The 23,060-nt window shown below is 45.4% G+C and overlaps 1 protein-coding gene across 1 annotated transcript; it reads right to left on the bottom strand.

Annotated features, from left to right (window-relative positions):
- Positions 1–782: 782 nt before the first annotated feature.
- Positions 783–16,017, bottom strand: LOC143011932 (protein diaphanous homolog 1-like). The gene is made up of 10 exons (XM_076164955.1): positions 15,862–16,017; positions 15,588–15,682; positions 15,216–15,317; positions 14,518–14,757; positions 14,139–14,268; positions 13,850–13,973; positions 13,534–13,699; positions 12,939–13,071; positions 9,208–9,297; positions 783–3,407 (listed from the first exon to the last, which is right to left on the bottom strand). The coding sequence occupies exons 1-10, from the start codon at positions 15,875–15,877 to the stop codon at positions 3,220–3,222; spliced, it is 1,284 nt and encodes a 427-aa protein (XP_076021070.1). The 5' UTR covers positions 15,878–16,017; the 3' UTR covers positions 783–3,219.
- Between the last annotated feature and the right edge of the window lie 7,043 nt (positions 16,018–23,060).

Raw genomic sequence — 23,060 nt, 5'->3', positions numbered from 1 at the left:
ATTAGGATCACAGAGTGTGTTTTGGCTGTACACTTTTAAATTACAGCATAGTCACAGGCGGTGACGCTTCTGTCCCGAGAGGATAAACAGGAATTCTCTGCCTTGGGAGGAATCAACTTAGGCCCATAGAGCCAAAGAAAGAAGCTTGATTGATGGTTTTATCTTTCCTCTCCCAATAAAAAGCAGACAGAGAAGCTCAAAGGACGTATCCTCTCCAAAACTGGATGATTTAGAAGGAGGAAGGGGGTTCAAAAAGAGGAATCAACTCGTATTCTTCGATTTACTGTTTGGCATGACTCAGCCTGGCATTCACAGATATTTCTAGCCAAATACAGGGAGAGGCAGGGGTAGTCGTGACTTATTGAGGTCTGGGAGTCTAAACTCTGATTCCCGGGAGGAGAAGACAGAATTAAAGGCCGACTGAGCGACTCTCGTGTTTGTAGATCAGATGTTCAGGTGATAAAGGAGAAACTGAAGAGAGGAGAGAGGAAAGTGAGGTGGGTCAGGCGAGATATCTCAAAAACACACTCAAGTTCAAATGGCCTTTTGAGTGAAGGGATCGTGTGAAATGCAGTGCGGGCAGTCGTTGCTGGAAAATGTTTCTGGTGACCCAGGCTGACATGAGGGCCACAGAGAAGCCTGGATTTTTCATCAGCAAAAACAACTTGTTCCACTGTTTATGCATTCTTCTGTCGCCTCTGGAAGGATTTTCACTGCAGAATGTGTTTATACGAGAGAGAGAGAGAGGGAGAGGGAGAGAGAGCGAGAGAGACAAACTGTCATTAACTGAAGACATTTTAATGGTTCTGTGCAGCAAACAGGATGAGACTATGTGCATGTTTACGTACAGCAATCTCTCGCTGAAGAAAAAAAAAAAAAATATCTTGTCTCCATTCAAATACATTAAAATAATCAAACCATAAAAATTCATAATAGAAAATAATCTTTAAAAAAAAGAAAGAAATGACAAACAAAAAAAGGAATGACTCGATTTCAGAAAGCAACTTATAATCCAGTGAGGCTCCGATTTTCACTTTTCTTACCGCGTTCTCCTCCGTTCCTCCATCTCGTTCCAGTATCTGGTAAACAAAGTGATGCTGTCCACTCACAGGCGTGGTGGACACAGTATCCCAGACGTTATATTGCATTAATACATCAGCAACATGTTCTGTACTGGAGCAGGCGCAGCTTGGGTCTCACCCACACTCACACACACCACTGCTATACACTTACACTCATTCATTTGGAATGTGACAGTATCAAAACAAAGCAGCAGCAAGGACCTGGACCTGCACCTGCACGTGATCTCCAATCACGCCCTTTGTGGGGGATTTAAGTGCCAATTGTTCCATGGCAAGAGATTCTCCTTTATGTATGAGATATCAGAGACAAACCAATGTTTTTGTGAATAAGACATTTCTTAATCGCTTAAATGCTGACCTTTTGGAGGCACGAGTGTCAATACGAAGCACTGAATCAGCAGATCAGACACTCCAAATATCCACTCTTACACCTGCGGCTGGCTGGCTGGCTGGCTGGGTTGGTGCGATGTACACAATCAAGTTTGCATAGGAATAAATATTGCATGGAGCAGCTGAGAGTGGCTTTCAGGTTTCCTGACAGGTATCACACTATGACATCATGGCAACATGTTTGCTGATGGCTAATGAATACAAAGAAAGAGCAACGGCACAATCAGGGTTCAGCGTGCGGGGAAGCAAACACACACACACACGCGCACACACACACACGCGCACACACACGCGCGCGCGCACACACACACACACACACACACACACACACACACACACACACACACACACACACACACACACACACACACACACACACACACACACACACACACACACACACACACACACACACACACACACACACACACACACACACACACACACACACACACACACACACACACACACACACACACACACACACACACTTTGTCTCAGCAGTGTTTGGGGCAGCTCTCCAGTGTGTGATATCCTCAGCAGGAACCACAGAGCTGTTTACCCAAACCAAGCATTCATGACGAAGTGGTTGGTACCGTACAGTAATTACAGATGGCAGCAGACATGCACACACACACACAACTAGGACTCAAACAAGGGACTTCAACAGAACTAAATTTAGACTTCATACACACACACACACACACACACAGACGCACACACAGACGCATGCTTACTTCTCAGGCTATGTTTGCATGGAAACACCCTTTAAAAAAGCCGTTTCTTTTGGTTCAAACTGTCTTGTGTGTTTCCTCCCATCCCCCCCCGCTCATAGATGCTAACTTCTTTTCTTCATGTACCTGTTATGGGCACATGTTGGCCACCTAAACAGCTCTGTGAAAATGGTCCCAAAGTAACAAATTTAATCAAACCTTGCACACCTGTGTACTAAATCCCTTTTGAGTAAAAAACAAACAAACAGCCAAGTGAGAACAACTGCTGCTGACAAGTGGTATTCACACACACACACACACACACACACACACACACACACACACACACACACACACACACACACACACAAGCGCTAAGACAAAATGCGATGAGACATTGAAAGGTGAAATGGAAAGACTGGATTACTATTGGTTGGCACTTTTTGCAACAATACAGCATCAAGATGAACATTTACATAAAGTTCATCAGACAATTACAAATCAATGTTTCATAGATTAAAAAAAAAAAACGTGATATGAAAATAAAGCACAAAGTGGTCTTGGCCTGGAACATCTGGAGGAAACGACAAAGAGCCTGCAGGTTGAGACACAGCTCCAGATGTTCTGAGTCTAAATTTGGAATTTGGAAATAATTGTAAAAAGCAAAAAGGATGGATCTCTTCTCCCAAGCAAGTCTTTGGAATTTCCCGAGGTGAACAGTGATGACGCAAACAGAGCAAATCAGAAATTAAGAGAAAAACTGTGAGGGGGGAAAAAAGGAAGAGATGTGTGCAGATGCTGAGGAAAGCATTCTTAAGGTTCTGTGGCAGAGGCAAAGGTCCCGAAAGGTGGACAGGAGACATTCAGGGAGGGGTGAGAGCCCCGCCCCCAACCCTCTGCCCCTCCCTGTGCTACCAATAACACGTCCACACCGCCTCTTTCCATCCAGCGGTGTGTGTGTGTGTTGTGTGTTTGTATGATTGTGTGATCAAACTCCTGTGAAGACTACGATCTGTGAGAGAGAAGAGCTTTGTTTAATTTGACCGACGCGGGGCGGCGTCCAGCAGCTCCTCTAAGGTCTCCGCCCCTTCAGGCTTAGGCTCCTCCTTCTCCTCCGTCTTCCTCTTCTTTGTGTCCAATTTGCTCGACGAAGGCGCGTCTTCCTGCATGAGTTCTTTGGCCAGGATGTTGGTCACTGCGTGGCCGGCTCGTCGGTGGTTGGCTGAAGAGAGAGGATAAATTAGTTCCATTTAGATTGAGGTTGTGTTTACATCACGGCGTAATGATGCAGATATGTCAGGTACATGCATCGAAGCCACATATCTGACGGGCAAGCCACATACGTGTAGAAACACACGTCAGATCACGACCACGTCTAGGTTTAAATCGGCAGACAGACAACCAGTTTAGTGAGCTGACACACTGGGCTGCACATCAGTGGGAGGCACCACACACTCATGCACAAGTGTGTGTTTCTGATGACACAACACAAAACGGATGCATGCGTCACATGCCACACCAGTACACAAGTGACTAAGTGCCGCTGCTGTGTTTGTGTGTGTGTACGTGTGTGTGTGAGGATTAGTGTGATATTTACGGAAACTCACTATGTGTGTATGATGGGGCTGACTTGCCAGGACGTTGACGTGGCAACAAAAGAGGGGGAAGAAGGAATGAGTGGAAACTTGGATGCGAGAGGTGTGTAGAGGAAGAGGAAGTGGTGATGAAGATGGATGAATGGACATTACAGCAGAGTGTGGGAGGGAAGGAGAGGTTGTGAATGAAAAAGGAAGAGATGATTTACACTGTGGAGAGATGAACTGAAAGAATTGAGAGGAGCGAGGATGGAGAGATTAAGGGAGGAGTGTGTGTGTTGTGATGAAGGACAGAAGATGTGACAGGAGCAAAGGGATTGTGGATAAATACTGTAAGCAGTGAGGAGAGGATGAGAATGAAGGAAGCATGAGGATGGAGAGAGAAACTGCTTCTGTGTTTAATCTACCTGCTTAATGATTCTCTCTCCTCCCACACACACACACTCTTTCCCTGATCTCTCTCTTGCTCTCTCTCTCCTCTGCTTCCATTCTATCCTTCTCCACCCTACATTTTCCTGCGTGGGAGGACGGCTGTGCAGCGGCAGCCATTTTGGATTATATAGGTCAGTGGGAGATTGTGTAAGTGTGTGTGTGGTGATGTTTTGTGTCTAGTGTCTCTTCAGAGCAAAACACAGAATCAAAGCGCATTTCCACGTCAGTACAGGGAACACAAAACAACACGAGACAACAAACACACGCAGGGAGATATCAGGCGTTTCCTGGTGAGGGGGGAACAAAACAGTCCCGACCGAGACACGCCACGATGCAAATCCACAGATCCACAACATGCAAAGGAGCCATGGCATCAAACCACAGGCGTGTGTGTGGTTCTGATAGGGAGGAAATGGAAGTGTTACCGGGCAGGTCTCCAGAACTAGCTCAGACAAAGACACAATGGAGTCTGGGGAGGAAAGAGGGAGTACAGGGAGAGAGAGCCAGAGATAGATAGAAAGAGATGGAGAGAGAGAGAGAGAGAGAACAGCAGAAGTTTATGGTCCAGTTAACGATGACTCGTCCAAAATTTGAGCCTCAGATGGTCGGATCGGCGCAGACAGTGGAGGCGTCAAATTATCGCCGTAGTCACTTTGCTCAGGGATACACAGAACGCTCCCCACCTCCCACAACACACACACACACACAGTACTCGTTACATCATCCTATCCCTATCCATGTCTATTTGTGTGTGCATGTGTGAACAGTAAACAACAAAAAAGTAGAAAAACAGCTCTTTGAATGGATCAGAGGTTTGAAAACTAGATTGCCTACCTTTCTGTTTATTTAAATAGAGTTAAAGACAAATGAACTCACACAGACTTTGCCTTTAAATGTCAGCCATCTTCTAATGACATCCATGTACTTTCACATATAACATTATATAAAACATTTGCCCTAGTTTGACCTCAGCTCCATGGGGAATGAAGTGGAACTCTCTGCCAGGTTACATCACACAGAAACTGGCAGATAGACAACAACATTGTGCGTTGAGACATATTTTTGTATCAGTTAAGTCTTGCCATATGTGTTGTATCCGCTCAGTAAAGGTTCCATCTGCTTGGCACATGACCTGGAGGGAAACGAGACGTCAGGACTCCAAACAGAGGTCGATTTAAGACTTTGAGGGAGGACGAGGGACACAAAGTGTGTAGTGAAGCTAATGCATTACTGTACAAGAGCTGATAATGACCGGCTGGTGAGAGAAAGAATGCTTTGTTGTAAAAGTGTGTGTGCTGCCCATATGAGGGGGGGGGGGATACAGAAACAGCAAGAGAACCCGGCAGTCAACTCGTTCTGAGATGAAAGGATGACGAGGATGAAGCTCCGTGGCTGCAGAGGCGCCACAGTCACGTGGCAACAGCGGCAGGATGATGAGGTGTTTGCATCATAGAGTCTCTACCTATAACAGGAACCCATACCGCCCTCTTCAGGCCGCACAGGGAAACACACCGCTGCTCTGTGGGAAACTGTGATGTCATGTGGCACCACTGAAGGCCAGGGTGTGTGTGTGTCTGATTTAATGTAGGATGGATTGTGAGTTAAATGGGCTCAACTGGTGTGTATCTGTGTATCGGGGCTCCCTGGTCTGTATTGTTCTCCTTTAAGTATGCATGTGACGTCACGGCTGCCTCAGAAGTTTTATTGGTGGGTCCTCTATTCATCTGCACTGAGAGTGAGTGTGAGTGTGTGTGTGTGTGTGTCTGAGTCAACATCTGCTGTGAAAGCATTGATCATTCCAGGGGTCTTTTCTGTTTTTGTGTGTGAAGGCAGCCCGTCTGCAGGGCGAGCGTGTGCCTCTATTGTTGCCAACCCCTTTATCTCTGTGCCTCTGTTGTGATTGGTGCTTTGTCAATTAGTTACTACTGTGATTGGTCGTTTTGGCAGAGGCCGTGACCCAGCAGATGGGACTATAGTGAACATTTAGACGTGGCATTCCTTTACATGCCAGCACACTTTCATGGCTCAATACACACATGTGCACACATACATGTTAAGTATGTACAAACACACAAAAGCTCAGACTTTTACTCAAGGACATGCTTATCAAAATCTTCAGCATAGAGCCAGTGTGTGATAATATTTGGAAAAGTATTCAAGCCTCACACACAGCCTTGCATGCTTGACTATTTGGGTGTATTGGTATGCAAACATCCATGTGAGTCTTTGTGTTGGTATGCGAGCATCTGGTGTGTGTGCCTTTTTGTCTGTATGTGTTTTAAGGAGGGGGGGAGGGTGGGGTAGACAGACAGGGGTGGGCAGCTGAGGGTCCCCCATGCAGACTGCTCATTCTAAGCACGCACACACACAGAGAGAGCTCAGTGACAGGTCAAAGGTGAGGGGGTGTATAGCCTCCGCAGCCTCGTGGCTCTCCATTCAATCACACTGCTGTGACACAATGAGCCAAACGACACACTCAACAGGCCGTCAATAGGCCTCTGACAACACGTGTGACGTATGCAGACTTCACAGCTGGGAAGGGAGGAAGGAAGAAAGGGGAGGGGAAGCTAAAATAGAGTCGTAGACATTTTGTGTTGTGAGAACAATGGTAGTAACTAGTCCCCAAAAATGACAGATCATTGCTGTTGTTAAACACACTATGGTACAACACAAGTACATTTGTCCATCATGCTGATGGAGGAATCAGAGATTGGCACATGCAACGTGAGTCCAGCGGGAAAACCACATCCATCACCACTATGAAGCAAAGGCAAACTAAGTGTTCTATTAGTAATTAACATTTATTCCCTGTGTGTATCAATTGTTATGATTCTGTTGGGCATTAAGGAGCAGAAACCTGTAGTTAGAGGGATGTGTTGATCCTGGCCATGGCACCAGTGGTGTCAGATATACACCAGCAGAGCCAGAGTCAGGATGTTCCTCCTCCTCCGGCTCTGCTAAATTAAGATTCTAACCCAGCCAACAAGGCAAAAGTGTGTGTGTGAGTGCCTGTGTTACACCCACTGAGAACAAAACCACTTTGTCTGTGCACTCCCATTGTATGGATTAAGGATTCACTGCCCTCCCCAACTGCACGACATGAAGTGAGGAACTGGGGAAAAAAAACGACCTTTAAGCATCAGTGTGGAAAGAATAAACTTCCAACATTTGCCAGAAAACCACAGGAAGGCTTCACACCCTCAACATTGGCTATGGAAAACCCTGAACTTAGGCACGCAGAGAGAAAAATGACAAGTTGAGGGGTGGATGAAGAGGAGACGGGGAGGAGACAGTGAGCAGAAATAGGCGACTTATATTTTCCTCCGCCTCTCTACCACAGAGAGAAGTGTGCAGAGGGAGGAAGGTGCTTCCTCTCACACAAACATTTAGGTATTTCCTGTTAGGATGTGAGGTGGCCAGGCAGCATTAGGGGTGACTGACTGAGCCCTGAGGTGGGCCCCACTCTTTCTGGGAGAGAGCAAGAGAGTCAGAGAGAGAGAGAGGGACAGAGACAGAGAGCTCTTTCCCTTGGGGCTCTTCTGCTTCCCCCATGTCTCATCAGTGCTGTCAGATGTCTCTACACGTTTAGTCATGATGAGCCTGACTTGTTTGTTTGGCTGAACAGTACTCGTTACCCTTGGAAACAAAAACATGCGTGGCACAGTTAGGGCTTTTCACTCTTTGAAAGAAAAAAAAGGAAGAAAGTAAGAAAGAAAGACGGGAAGAAAGCGAGAAAGAGAGAAAAGGCTGCACAGAGTGCCGTCTCCCCTCTGGCTATGAGCTATTCCAAATATCCACTCTGAAGAGCCGCTTCACATCTGGCTTCCATTGAAGCAGGGATTGAGTTGCACACACTCTCCTCCTACCACTCTTGTGTGTGAATAGTGAACCTACACACAGTTGTGTGTGTGTGTGTGTGTGTGTGTGTGTGTGTGTGTGTGTGTGTGTGTGTGATCACACACACACAGTCTGCCTCCATTTTTCTCACTTAATGGACATTGGACACATTCCCACTCACGTGGCTACACACACGTCCAAACACCAGGAGTCATATTACAAAGTTACTATGCCTGGCAGCTCACGCAACTTGATTATTGTCTGCATGGGCTTGCTGGCACATAAAACCCACTAAATGTTCACTACGTATGATTTTAAAGGGCAGAGAAAGAGGTAGAAACAAACTCAAGTGTGTTAAAGTGATAGTTTGGAGCTGTACACAAAAGTATACTGCTATTTTGTGCATCTTGTGTGTGTAAACAATCCTCCAAGTTTGACCCATCAACTTAAGACCTGTTCACTTGGAGGGAGCATAAATGGATTGGGTGGTGTGACTGACAGCAGACGAGGCAGCTAACCAGATTACAGTCCTGTATGAGCTTACCACCCAAATACAAAGGCTTGAGTCAAAATCAATACAGGATAGCAGGAGTTATGTCTTCACAAACTTGGCAAACACAACATGGATTTACAGCCGACCTTTCGAAGCCAGAAAGCAAAACACGGTGTTGTATTTATTGGTACACTTTCAAACTTCATATTAGAGTCGATACCAAATAGGTCTTGCTTAGTGCCCACTCACTAAAATCTCACCCACACACACCCTCTACCCACACTGTGGTCCAGTTGTTCCCTTCTTCAGTATCATAGTAACCACACCAATCCATGACACCCTCCCTCTTTCCTCTTTATTGTTTGTGCCTGACAAAGAGTAATTGGCTTTGCCCCCTGTTGCTATGTTGTCGGATCCTGTTGCTATGTCCAAAGCCTCCTACCACACCCCACAGCCTCTGTGCCACGCGACAGATGGACAAGACACACACAGGGGGGAAAACAAAGTCTGTGTTGTGTTGTGACGGAAACAGAGCGACTGTATGCGTCTCAAACACAATCCACAGTGTGAATACCACAAGTGTGCCAGGACAGATCAGTGATTCAACTAAGATTACACATTTTGAATCATCATGTTTACTTCCTTGGGTGGATTTGCGTGTGTACCTGCTTGCCGTGGTCCTCTCTTCCTCCTGAAAGCAGCGCCAGACTGCAGCGCCTCCAAGAGGCCGTCCATGATACCAGTCTCATCACCCTCTGTGGAAACACAGCAACAACAACATGGTGTCAGCATTGCATCAACACAAATTATATCAGCATAGAGTAACAATTTCATTATGATTCATTTCTCCCATTCACTTCCTCGTGACTTTTCATCCAGCACAAATATATACCATCATTTCTATCCCAACAACAGAGCAGAGATTGGCTGTTCAGCTAAACCATTCACCTATCACTGCCTCTCTCTGACACACACACACACATTAGGTGGGGTTAGAGGGGGGGGTAATTCACCAGTCACACAGTCCTGGTGGCAAATTAGATACATTAACCTAGATAGCCTGTGACCTACATTAATTACTGTCACTGCTAGGGGCTTAGCACTAAGCACCTAAATGAGGATAACCTACAATAGCTGAATGCTTTCATAATAACAGACACACCCACTCAGACTAAACAGTCAAAGAATACAGAATGAATGTGTAATTGTAGCCTGCAGTTCAAACAGCCTTTACTTAACATGACTGTTGAACCTGTGTATACTGTGTGTACAAGCAGAGTTTATAAGCACAGTCTAATTGTCTGGGTGTTTATGTGTGTATTCTCTGCGCAGCCTCAATGTCTGGTGAGCTGGTGGTCAGAGAGCTGTGCTGCAGCAGGAAACCGGAGCTGCCATGCTTCTGTGTAAAAGTGTGTGAGTGCTGTGATGATGGTTTTGTACACAGATTCAGTGGCACAAACTTCAGGCAGATGGTTTTAATTATGTCTACTTTGAACCTACATGGAGAGGAAGAGGTCTGCCAAGGGGGCAGTGGGGCTGGGGGGGGGTTAAAGGTTTATGTGGTCATCGCCCAACCCCCAAACACAAACACGCAGCTCCACTCTCTCACAAGCACGCACACACACACAATATTTAATCCTGCAGTAAGCCCGGCAGCAGATGGTCGACGGTCTCGCCTATCACGTCAGGGAAAGTCTCCCTCACACACTCACACAGCGAGGGACGAGTCTTGCGCGGCTCACGTACACCACACAACGTCCACACGCTAGAACTGCACGGATGGAACTGAATGATGTAGGTCATGCTTCTTTTTTTGCTCCCTGAGGGGAAATACATCCGGCACATTTCCACTTACACTAATCACATGGCGGCCTTAAACCACTGTTCGTTCTCTCCCTCCCTCCCTCACACACACACAGAGAACCTATTTGTGAACATATACTGGAGGCCATAAAGAGACAAGTAGTGAACTAACTGTGTATACAGCTTGGGTATTGTTGAATTATGAGCTAAAAGTGGAATGTCTTCAGGGCAGTGGACTACATATCCCCCCACACACTCAAACAAGTCACCTACTGTGTGTGTGTGAGACCAACAAGCAACTAAGAAGATAAGAAGGGTTAATAAGTGCAGTAGAGAGACAGAGAGAGGGAGAGAGAGGGAGAGGGAGAGGGAGAGGGAGAGGGAGAGAGAGAGAGAGAGAGAGAGAGAGAGAGAGAGAGAGAGAGAGAGCGAGCAGCAGCAGTCTTGTGTGGAGCAATAGCACCCCTAATGGATGTTCACACACTCAGGTGGTGTGAGCTCAGACGTTGGACAAAGGGATAGCAAACAATCAAAAAGCCCCATAGAAGACAATCAGGGAATAGAATATAGAAAATAAATAAGAATAGAATAGAAGAGGATGAGAGAGAAAGACACTCAATACTATCATGACTCCTCCTCCCCCTGGTCTAATAGAAGACATCACAGTCTAATCTGCAGGAAGGCATCTGCTGCTCTGCTCTCCTCTCTCTCACCCCCTCCCCCACTGTACTGCCTCAACTGATCTTACTGTGGACACTGAGCACTCCTAGTGGCGGTTCTCAGACCTGCATCTGCAACATGCACACGCCCTTCAGCACACACATAAGCCTGCACAGACTCCAGTCTCCTTTTACAGACAGTGCTGGCCCCTAGCTGTGGAAACACGGAACAGCCAATTCCAGAGTTGACAGCCAAGGATACTGCATACACACATATCTACTACAGTAACAGTGATCATTTATCAGACCAAATGGCAGCTGAATTCTTACTTAAGAGCAATTTCACAATAAGCCTGGTTCTCTAAACTGTGAACTTCCATTACCATTGCTTTCCAACAACTCCTATATAACCTAAGACATCCATAACAGCAACCATCCCATCTAAAGTATGTGCGGTGAAGAGGAATTCTGTCTGTGGAACAGCCTCGCCATCTCTGACTCACAGGGGCAGCCGAGGCCGCAAGCTGCAAACATTTGCTGACCTCCGTAGTTCAGCCAACTCTGGGAACGTGTGTTTACGGAGAGAGAGGGAGAGAGAGAGGGAGAGAGCCATGGAGAATGTGTGAGATAGTGAGGGTATGTGAACCCAAGGATGGGAGAGAGTGAAAAAAAGGCGCACAAAGAAGTGTGAAAGTTAGAGTGTGTGAAAGAGGAGCAGATGAACTAAACTATTGTACGGCCATCCCAGTCTGAAGGGTATAAACAAATACAGAACAAAGGCCAGGTGTGTGTGTGTGTTTATGAATTTGAGTGTGGTTGATATTTAAATAGGGGTATGATGAATGCCTCTGGGCTACAAAGGCAAATACACCACCTGTATGTAAATGATCTTTACCCCTCTAACACACATGCACGCACACACAGCTTTGAAGAACTATTATGTTCTCTTTGTACACGACCACAGCAGCTGAGCCTGAAATTTGAGTACCTCACTTTCCATAGGAAAATGTCCATTCTATACTTTTAACAAAATGTTCTGAGCGGGGCCTCGGTGCTTTACTGTGTATTTAAGTGCCCTTTAACTGAAGGACAGACAGGAGGAGGGAAAGGAAAGAAGGAGAGAAGGAACAAAAGCGAGAAAGACGAGAGAAGCCAGCGGGAACGTGGAGCGCAAGCAGGAAAGCCAGAGTGACTTTTTTCTTGTAACAAATTAAGAAAACATACACACACACAGAGTGCAGAAACACTTGTAAGACACATAAGAAAACAATAACACTAACGTGCAGAGAGGCATAGCACACATGCACACAAGCGTGCGCACGTACACACACAAATACACACGCTGTAGTAAAGAGTAAAGAGTCCCAGGAGAACCCAACTGCAACCGCAGAGAGGAGGAATGCATTGAAAGTAGGTCAGAGTCTGAGAAAAGGGGGAAAAGTGTCTGTATGGTGTCTCTAAGGCTAAATTACATCATTAGCTGCATTAACGTGGATGAGCATTTGCGAATGCATGTACTATGTTTAACATGTTTTAATGTGTAACAGCATCTGATGAAAGACAGGAAACGTGTTTTGGCAATACAGAGTTTTGGACTTTCTGTTCTCTTCCATGGAAGCAAATCTTGTATTCATCAGAGGTATGAATCATGCAGTCACACAGTTCCTTCTATTCATCCCCCTTCTCGTCACTGGGACTTGTTTACTTCTAACAGAGGTCATCAACATTAGATTAGCTGTGGTCTTTAAACATTAAGCACATGTGATGTTCGTTCTTTCTCTCTCTCCCTCTCTCTCTCACACACCCACACACACACGCATACACACACAAACCACAGCCTGTAAAAGTGTGGACACTGACTGCCCCCAACAGGCATCTGAGGGAAATGTGCTTCCTCTTCCATTCAGTCACACACATGCACACATGCCAGTGACCTGCGTTGATGTCGAGGAGCTGGTTCTTCTTGAGTTTCTCCTCCTTCTCCTTCTCCGCCTTCTCTCTGGCCAGTTTGGCCCTCTTGATCTTCTCCTCTGCCTCCTTCCGCTTCTGATTCTCCTTCACAGCTTGCTGAGGATTGAAAAGTGAGGGAGAGAAGGAGAAAGTATAAAGTGTGTGATTTAAAATACAGGCTGAGAGTTTGACACGAGTATGATCGTTAGTCACATCTACATACATGACAGGAGTGTGCTAAACACACACACCGCTGGATGACGGTTAGCCACAGTAACTGGTAGAACAAGTTAACTTCTCCAGCAGTCCTTCTTTTGGACATGCTCACAGTTGATGCATAAACTGATAATACATACGTCACTCTTGTCCGTTATTGTGTCAATATAAACAGGTGCGCAGTTGCCATTTTGCCCCTCCTGGCTCAGCTGAAAGTGTTTGATCTCTTTCACCTTCTTTGCTTTGTCGCCTCTATTGTGTGAGTGTGTGTGCGTGTGATGGTAAATGTGGTTGGGAGAGACTAAAGGCCACACCTCAAACGGATGAGGGCTCAGGTTTGTATTCTCACGTCTACAAACACACCTGGAACATGTTTTTAAAGTTGTTGAGATCCCCAAAGAATTCCTCCACAGAGACTTTGCGGGGATCAAAGACAAAGTACTCTCCCATGTCGTCATACTGCTTCTCCATGTTCTTGTGCATCATGTCCAGCTTCTCGTACTGCTCATTGGCAGTGACCACAAACTCGTGAGGATGTGGCGTTAAGGATCGTGAACCAACATGCATTCAAAAGACAAAAGCACTGAAAACAACATCAAGAGTTTGAGGTAACAGAGATTCCTTTTAGGCTACTGTATAATTATCTAAGGTCAATGTCTAATTGAAATAACAGGATATGGACATCTTCTGCACAAACAGATCTTTGTCGCTTTGCGGAGGAGGGAAGGTTTCCAGATCTTTCTTCAGGCCCTTGATCTGACGTCCCATCTGGTCTATGTTCTTCTGAAGTATCTCTGCTGACACTACAGAGACACAAGCAGATATAGATAAAAGAGAATACATTACTGCTCTCAGAGGACAAAGTGAGATGGTGTGATGATTACACATAGATAGACAAACAGAACCATCCATAAACAACACAACATGCAGATGAAGTACAGTACTGTGGACCGCTTGCTGTCCTGTACCTCTGCTGGCCTTTTCCACATGGATGAGCTCGTCAACGAAGGTCATGACCTCAGGATGTTGCTCCAGGCACAGATTGGCGAGGAAGTGGAGCAGTGTTTGCTTCTGGTCAGCTGATTTGGTGTCACGCAGCTGATTGGAGGAGCGATTGATTTCCATAGAACAGACAAAAGAGATAATCAATTCAGATAGTCATGGCCTGTGATGTAGTCCCGTCTGTCTCAATCTGTGTATATCACCCAAGTGTGTCTCCTGGTTTCTTCTTTATGATAAATAGCTTAATGATTATTCCAGAAAACATCTCGACACTATAGTAAACACCAACAATCCATCAGAAGTTTGATACAACAACATTCTGGAGCTAAGATTTAGAGTATTTACCTTGACCAGGTATGAAATGGAGAAGCCAAACGCATTGCCGTTGCGGGAGCCGGCATTCATGTAGTTGCCAACAAGGAGGATGAGCTCCAGCAGCTTGGAGAAGGTCTGGCTCTTCCTCACCTCCTCGCACGCCGCCGTCACAGACACCACATCTGGCTTGAGGTTGTTCAGCTGTTCCTCAAACTGCAGCTTGAACTGAATGGCCTCTAGCCTTGGCATCAGACGCTTTACATTTGACATCTGGGTAAAGAAGAGAGAGAGAGAGAGAGAGAGAGAGAGAGAGAGAGAGAGAGAGAGAGAGAGAGAGAGTTGGTGGGGTTGGGGGGGATTGATACCCATGCCAAGCACATTTCTTCCCGATGGAGTGACACACACTGTATGTGTCGAGTGTGTCTGTGTGAGGCCATTTCAGCGCGACTCACATCTTCCACAGTTGAACAAAGCATTCTGTGTTCAACCGTGGGATCATGTTCTGTGTCTAATGTACCGACTGTGCCAAGATCCTATCTCAGGATCTGCATTGCCACTTCACATTTCACACACATCCCTTATGCTCCATTTTTCATCCACGTCGATTTTCCTCACTCCATCTGTGAATGGTGCTGCTCAAGTCAGCGGGGGAATTCCAACATTATCACCATCACAAAATAACAATGGTGTGTATTTATTAACGTAGGCGTGTGCGTCGACTTCCTCACCACTACTCCAAACTGCTCAGCCTCAGCCAAGTCGTCATATTCATCCTTCATCTCCGCCAGGGTGGCCATCTGCTCTGGCGCCGGCATTTGCTTGATAAGGTTCTACGTGACACCAAAAGGAGAACATACATGACTTACAACATGTGGAGGCCAGAATTATCCATGAGGAAGACATTGATTTTCAGAGTCAAGAGTTTTTAAGGGTATTCCTCCTTTTAAGCCCACGTGCAAGAATATAAGCAATCTCTTCCTCTTCTCATGAAGTTAGACATGTTCATGACGTATTAACAGTCATATCATCTTTATAGTGTCGACATTATCTAACATACAAAACTTAAAGACACCAACTGTCACACAGACTAAGTTCTGTACCTGAACCAAGGACTCGGTGATGATCTTCTCGTTGACCTCCAGGACGGCGTTCTTGATTTCAACATAGGGGAGACGGAATGATCCCAGGAAGATGGCTGTTTCAAGCAAAGGCATCCATAATAGTAGGTCAAACGATGATTATTTAATTCCTACCAATGTGCTTAATGGTTGGTATCTAACATAATCATGAGTTCTTTCATGGCAGTGCAAAGGTTAATGGCATCGCGAGGGTTTCAAGCATCACAAAGAGACGGGCGTCGGCTATTGAACTTACAAAGGTTCTGTGACATCTTGGAGTCGAGGACCTTCAGCTCCTTCACCTTCTTCTTCTGCACCTGCTTCTTCTCCTCTCCTCCCTCCTCCTCCTTTTTGGCTAGAGAGTGGAGTGGAGAAACAGATAAGTGTTGGCAAACACAGATGGAAAACAGACATCATCACTTGGCAACTTGTTAAGAACATTAAGAATAGTTGGAAAAGTTGGGAAATGTTATTGAAAAAAAGGCTGATGGTGAAATCAGAAAGCACACACAGAGAGAGTCAGACAACCAGGGCCATTGTTTGAGTCAGTCAGCCTGAGACTGTCTTTGACTTTGTCTCAAACTTTGTGGGTATCTGTTGGTCTTTTTGTCAGTCTTATCAGATGTGCATATCGCTGCCATGGATCAAAAACTGTATTGTGTGTCTCACACTTCCTCCCTCATCTTTTCTGAGAGCAGGAAACCAAGCCAGGAAGCCAGCCCGTACACACACACACACACACACACACACACACTAGGAAAAAGCATCAGGACAGCTGGAAGGAAGCAACAGAAACGCACGGAAACTCACAGCTTTAAAGTTAGGTGGAAGAAGAAAAGGAAATGACTAACATCTAAAAATAAAGACATTTGGGAAACAGACGACAGAGACAGACACACTGAAATAATCTATACAATCCTCAAACTGGGGCAACATACTGCATATGAAGTGTGTATATAATCTCAGAGTGTCCACTTAGTTTAAAGACAAGAGCTCAGCATCACTGGGTCACTCACTAGGTCAGTGTGTGTGTGAGTGTGTGCAACAGGGAGATGGAGAGCCAGAAAGAGAGAAGAGAGAGAGAGAGAGAATGTGTGTGTGAGAGAGGGATAGAGAGAGAGGGATAGAGAGAGAGTGTGTATGTCTGTGTGGTGTAGTCATTTACATTTACTATTATCCAAAGCGACGTACACATGACATGCAAATGCAACACAAGCAAGGATGTAGTCAGGAGAAAAAACAACACTAACTGCCATGAGGCTCATTTCTAGAGACGGACCTGCTGTGATAGCAGAGACAGACGCATTAAAATAATCTATACAATCCTCAAACTGAGGCTTCTAGATAAGTAGAAAACTATCATCATTATAAATAATGGTGACAACATACTGCATATGAAGATCAAGTCTGTGTATAATCTCTAAGAGTGACTGTCCACTTAGTTTGAAGGCAAGAGCTCAACATCACTAGGTCACTCACTAGGTCAGTGTGTGTGTGTGCAACAGGGAGATGGAGAGATGGAGAGGGAGAGAGTGTGTGTGAGAGAGAGAGCATGTGAGAGAGAACGTGTGAGAGAGACAGAGAGAGGAGAGAGAGAGAGAAAGAGAGTGTGTGTGTATAGTTATTTACATTTACTATAATCAAAGCGACATCCATCTCCATGAGATTCAAATGCAACACAAGCAAGGATCTAATCAGGAGAGAACAACACTAACTGCCATGAGTCTACGTTCTAGAGACGGACCTGCTGTGACAGCCACAGTGAGAGTCAGTCCCAGCCAATGAAATCAGTCCTGGCTCTGCTGACATCATGTGTGATTCATAAAATGGGGGGTCGGGTGTGCAAACTGTAAAATGGCTGCTGTGAGGTTTCCACATGCTGTTTTTCATTTATGAGGCTATGGCACCTCTAGTGTTGACTATGGAGTAATGCACCCACATTACACTCAGTCACTGTGGGGGAGGAAAGGAGATGACAGGCAAAACACATCTAGGTATGCCACACGTTACATAGACAAACACACACGGAAACATACACACACAGACACACACACACACTTATGGGGGAGATGACACTTTTAACATCAACATGTTTTACGGTCCCAGCTGCCTTTTTGTTATTCCCTCACACAAAGACGGCTCCTTTTTTGGAAATTCAACCGCTGCCACACACATGCACGCACGCACACATACCCACACACATCACACACACACACACACAACCCCTATTCCTAGAATAACTCCCCCTGACTTTAAGCCTCCACAACAGCTGCCTGGCACTGAGAATACGTCACTTCTTAGCAACTTCCTTAGAACTTTAAAAATAGTTGTAAATGTAGAGAGATGTTATAGAATGTGGTTATTCTTTAAAAAAAACAAACTCATCAGTCCAAAACTATTCCACAATTAAGTCTCCTTCATTCAATCATTCATTTATAAATAAACATATCCGGTGTTTCCTTTGTCACTGTCTAGCTGAAACACACAGACAAACAACACAACACACTGTGTTCTCAGCAGTCCACCTGTTCCCATTGTTTGGTGATGACTTATTGCACATTAGAGACGAAGACTTAATGTTTTACTAAGACAATTGACAGGGACAAGCGCTTCAAGCAGAAACAATGAAGACGGGCTGAGGAAAGTGACGAGGGCACACAAATGACAGCCCGCTCTGGGGACGGGCCCTCTTCCACTACATTAACTGTATCAGAGCTGGATTTATGAGCCACAGTGAGCAGAATACTTCTCTCAGCACGGCTCATGTGCCATCATTCCTCCACTTTCACTCTGCCAACCCCTCTCCTGATGCACTTCCATTCCTCTTCTTCTGTTCATTAGAATGCAGCACGTTAGACAAAACGAAAAGCACAAAATCTGATAGTAGCCGAGAACGTAACACAACAGCAACATAACTCATTCACCCGTTTGTCAGTCCATCTATTTGTCCACTCAAGCAGTGCTTTGTCCGGCTATTGAAGGCCAATCAGCTGGACAGTCTGTTACTGAGTCGAGGCCTCTTAATGAGCTCCTCATCTCTCCATGTAGCCATTTGGCTGGGACACACACACACAAAGAGGACTATTGTTGGAGTCAGTCAGCCTTGGGCTCCTCGATTAGGCCTTTTCTGTAATAAACTTTCCTTCACTTTGTCTCAAACTTTGTGGGGATCTAATCTAAGTCTCTTTATCAACGGTGCATTTTTCCACTGAGCTGTATTCCTGTAATTTGCCGTGTTATCAGATGTGCGCATCACTGCCATGGATCAAAAACAGCATTGTGTGTCTCACACTTTGTCCTTCACCCCTGCTGAGAGCAGGAAACCAAGCCAGGAAGTCAGTCATTACACACACACACACACACACACACACACAGACTAGGAAAAAGCATCAGGACAGCTGAACAGAAGCAACAGAAACACACAAACTCACACAAACTATAATGTTAGGTGGAATCTATACATTAACAGCTTTAAATTGAGAAACTGACAGAGAGAGACTATAAAATAAATAAATAACAGTGATACATTAAGTACATATGTGATAATGAATAGAGGTCTAATCTGTACATTATCTCCTGACAGAGCTCAGCATCGTGTCACTAGGTCAGTGTACGTGTGTGTGTGTGTGAGTGAGCACCAGAGAGATGGAGAGCCAGAGAGAGAGAGAGTGTGTGTGTGTACGTGTGTGTGTGTGTGTGTGTATGTGCTTGCTATTATAGCTACAGGGCAAGCCAGTTCCAGCCAATGAAATCAGTCCTGGCTCTGCTGACATCATGTGTGATTCATAAAATGGGGTCTGGTGTTCACACTGTAAAATGGCTGCTCTGAGGTTTCCACACGCACATGCTGTTTTTCATTTATGAGGCTGTGGCACCTCTAGTGTCGACTATACAGCCCTGCATCCACATTGCTCTTAGTCATTGTGGGGGAGGAAAGGAGATGAGAAGGCAAAACGCACATAAATGTGGCACAAGTTACACAGACAGACACACACACACACACACATATGAACACACTTCTGAGGGGGCTGATATTTTTAACTCCCCCTCATTTTAGGCCCCCCAACAGCTGCCTGGTACTGACAGATGAGGGGGGGCGTGCACACATGTGAATGCGTGCGTGGGTGTGTGTGTGTGTGTGTGTGTGTGTGTGTGTGTGTGTGTGTGTGTGTGTGTGTGTGTGTGTGTGTGTGTGTGTGTGTGTCACTTAAGAAAAAAGTTTCAGGCTGCTGTTTTTAATTACGCAGGAAACCAGACAAAATGCCAAGAAATGGAGGAGGGGAAGGGGGAAAGAGTGAATCATGAGGAGCCAAGTCATGCATAGGTCCCTGTCAATATGTAACCGTGTGTGTGTGTGTGTGCATGTGTCCATCTGCACAAAGAGGAGTCTGTTTATCAGTCAGCAGACCTGCGTATGTCCTTCACCCCCCCCTTCCCTTCCTCGCTTTCATTCTCTCACTCCTTAAAAGGCGAAAATGTGTAATGGAGAGGGTGATGGGCTGAGGGGCTGAGGGGCCGCCAGGCTCAGGGAAGTTAAGTTAGACTGAAAAAAGAAAAGTGGACCACTAGTAAGAAAGAAGAAACAATGAGCTAGTGAGGGAGAAGAGACTTACAATCTGAATAATGTGGATACTTTCATCCCTGACTAAAGCTTCTTTCTCCTTTCATGTGCTCTGCTCGCCCTCTCATCACCACTCCCTGTTTGTGGAGCGCTACAGTTTATTTTAAACCCTCTAACAGCTTTCAGATGATGGGCTCCATTGTCTGTGTGTACTTTGCATGGGAGGAAAGAGTGTTTGTCAGTGTTTGGGCCCTCTGGTGGCGACTGGGGAAAAAAACACAACCTCAACTTTATATAACTTCAAACTAACTTTTTTCCAGACAGCATTCCAGTGCCTGGAAATTGCCTGAGCTGGAACAGTGAGGAGGTTTCTAGTTTCAACATCAACATTTGAGGGGGGAAAAAATCTTTGGATGTGTGTGTGTGTGTGTGTGTGTGTGTGTGTGTGTGTGTGTGTGTGAGGCTGTTTAAAAGACATACCAGAGGGAGACAAAAACAAATCCTTTGCAAATGCTTGATGCCAATAAAGATGAATTAAAAGCAAACCAGTTGGAACTTCATGTGAAGTTTTGTTCACTTTTATAACGCTAAAGTTTGTGTGATGAAAGGAATGGAACAAAGCAGAGAGCGAGGAGAGGGGAGCACATGGTTCTTTGTCCAAACTAAACAGAGGGCAAAAACAGCAGCTGACAGAAGGACAGCTGTAGCTTCGGTCCCTTTAAACTTTAAATGTCCAACATTCTGTCATCCTGTGTGTGTGTGTGTGTGTACGTGCGAGCGTGTGTTACAATGTTAGTGTGTTTGACAGAAGAAGAATAAGGGGGTTTCCACGGTAACTTCATGTCTGAAAGAGCCCCTTCATCCTGTTTTTCACTATGAAAGGAAATGGAGAGAAAGGATTCCTGACTGTGTGTGTGTGTGTGCTTTTGTGTATGTGTGTGTGTGTGATCCTGTGAAAAGGACCAGATGGCAGGGTGGGGCAGTGAGGAGGGGGGACGGGGCAGGATGTGGGAGGGCCTGGGTGTAAGGGGGAGGGGATGTGGGCGGGGCTAAGACCCTGCTCACTTGCGCACCCCTGGTGCATGAACAGGGCAACTGCAGCTCTGATTTATTTCAATGACATAAATGGGACATTATCACACTACATTTAGTACTTATGGCCATATAAATGAGCAGATATTCATAAGTAAATTAAGTAGAGAGGCAGATGTATAAGAATCTCAACCTCAATTTGCCATTTGCTCAGAACACACAGCCTGGTGGCTCTATAAGACACTTTCATCAGTCACCCGAAAAGGTGTTTGAGAGGTCATTTTCTAACTTTAGGCTTGTGTGAAGATGTTTGATTATTTTTTGCTCTTACATAAGTAGATGATCACATGGGTCATTTCTAGATTTCAACAAATGTATATTTTAGAGCAAATGAAATCCTCTCAGTAACCTCTCAAACATGCCACCTTGTTTCAGCTAACAGTAATTGACTTTAAGCCCAATTATTCTTCATTTGCGACTTAAACTACAGGTATAAATAAATACAACTGAAACATTTCATTTAAGAATGAAAAATAAGCAGTGTGTTCTTCAGCCGATCATCATTTCAAATACAGTAATTGGCTGGTTTTAATTGTTGTCATTACAAACGTAACTGATGTAATGAAACTTTTTACAGGATCAGAAAACCTTAATTGACTCGTAAGTCAGTGCTTCTGTTGTGTCTAATGTTCTTATGTGAGATACTATCCAATGGTCAGGGATTATGCAATTACACTGTAAACCTTACTCAGAGAATAGGACAAACTAAACTTCAGTCAATTTGAATTGCATGAGTATGGATCCCTTTTCCATGTATATATACATTTAATGTATAATGTCTGAATGTGGATGTGACAGTAGGAACAAAGTGTGGGCACTCCTGGTGCAGCCGCTGTTTATACGTGGAGCCACAGTGCCCTCCTTTGGCCAAACTGGTGTACTACAGCTAGATGACATATGGGCAGTGAATCTCCTACACCTGGGTGTTATTACCTTGACATTCAATCCCACAAATCCCAGGTGCGTGTGTTTGTGTGTGTCTGTGTGTGTGAATGAAGAGGGGGGGACACAAAGACAAAGAACATCTAGCATCTGTGCATGTGAAAGTGTAGGTGGATCGGGGTGAGAGCGGGGAATAGAAGTGTGTGTGAGGGGGAGGAAGAGGGGACAAGTGTGTGTGTGTGTGTGTGTGTGTGTGTGTGTGTGTGTGTGTGTGTGTGTGTGTGTGTGTGTGTGTGTGTGTGTGTGTGTGTGTGAGAGAGTTTCTCCTCTGAGGGCCATTCTGACCTCTCTCTGCTCTTCTGGCCATGAAGGTCTTCCATGATGACGCACACGCGGCACGTAATGGCATCACTGATGAGACACACACCCGCACACGCGCGCGCACACACACACCGAGTATGCTGCCTGCATTGCTGATAAGGTGCACTACAGTCAACACGCAGACACAGCACTACCTTGAACTCGTACTCGCACTCACCGAAACCACACAAACAGCTCATAAATCCCCACAGCAAATAACAAGAGGACGCAGACAGACCCACACACACACACTGAAGCACACACACAGTGAGAAGTGAGCTGCTATGCTGTGCTTATTAAATCAGTCCTATATCAGCCAGTCTCCTTGGGACAGCAGAAAAGATTTACTACAGCAATTACACTGGCTAATTACAAGGAGGAGAGGAAGAGAGCGAGGGAGAGAAGTACAGCGTGTAAAGGAGAGGGAGCAAAATCAAATCAAAAGAAGCGATAGCAAATAAAAGTGGGATAAACGAGAGAGAGAGAGAGAGAGAGAGAGTGAGAGAGAGACGATAAGAGCAAATAAAGGAGGGAGGGAGAGGAGAAGTTAGTTTGAAGGA

This window comes from Genypterus blacodes, unplaced genomic scaffold, assembly GCF_046128005.1.
Source record: "Genypterus blacodes isolate CSIRO-AG114 ecotype Tasmania unplaced genomic scaffold, CSIRO-AGI_Gbla_v1 ptg000139l_1, whole genome shotgun sequence".
NCBI lineage: Eukaryota > Metazoa > Chordata > Actinopteri > Ophidiiformes > Ophidiidae > Genypterus > Genypterus blacodes.
Note: the sequence above shows the minus strand (reverse complement) of the source record. Positions and strands in the feature narration are given on the sequence as shown.

What these genes read in the sequence shown, in the direction of transcription:
- LOC143011932 (XM_076164955.1), bottom strand. An exon ending in TCACCGAGTCCTTGGTTCAG is followed by an intron (nt 15,318 to 15,587) that starts GTACAGAACTTA and finishes GGTGTCACGTAG; the next exon opens with AACCTTATCAAGCAAATGCC. An exon ending in TGTGGAAAAGGCCAGCAGAG is followed by an intron (nt 13,974 to 14,138) that starts GTACAGGACAGC and finishes GTGTCTCTGTAG; the next exon opens with TGTCAGCAGAGATACTTCAG.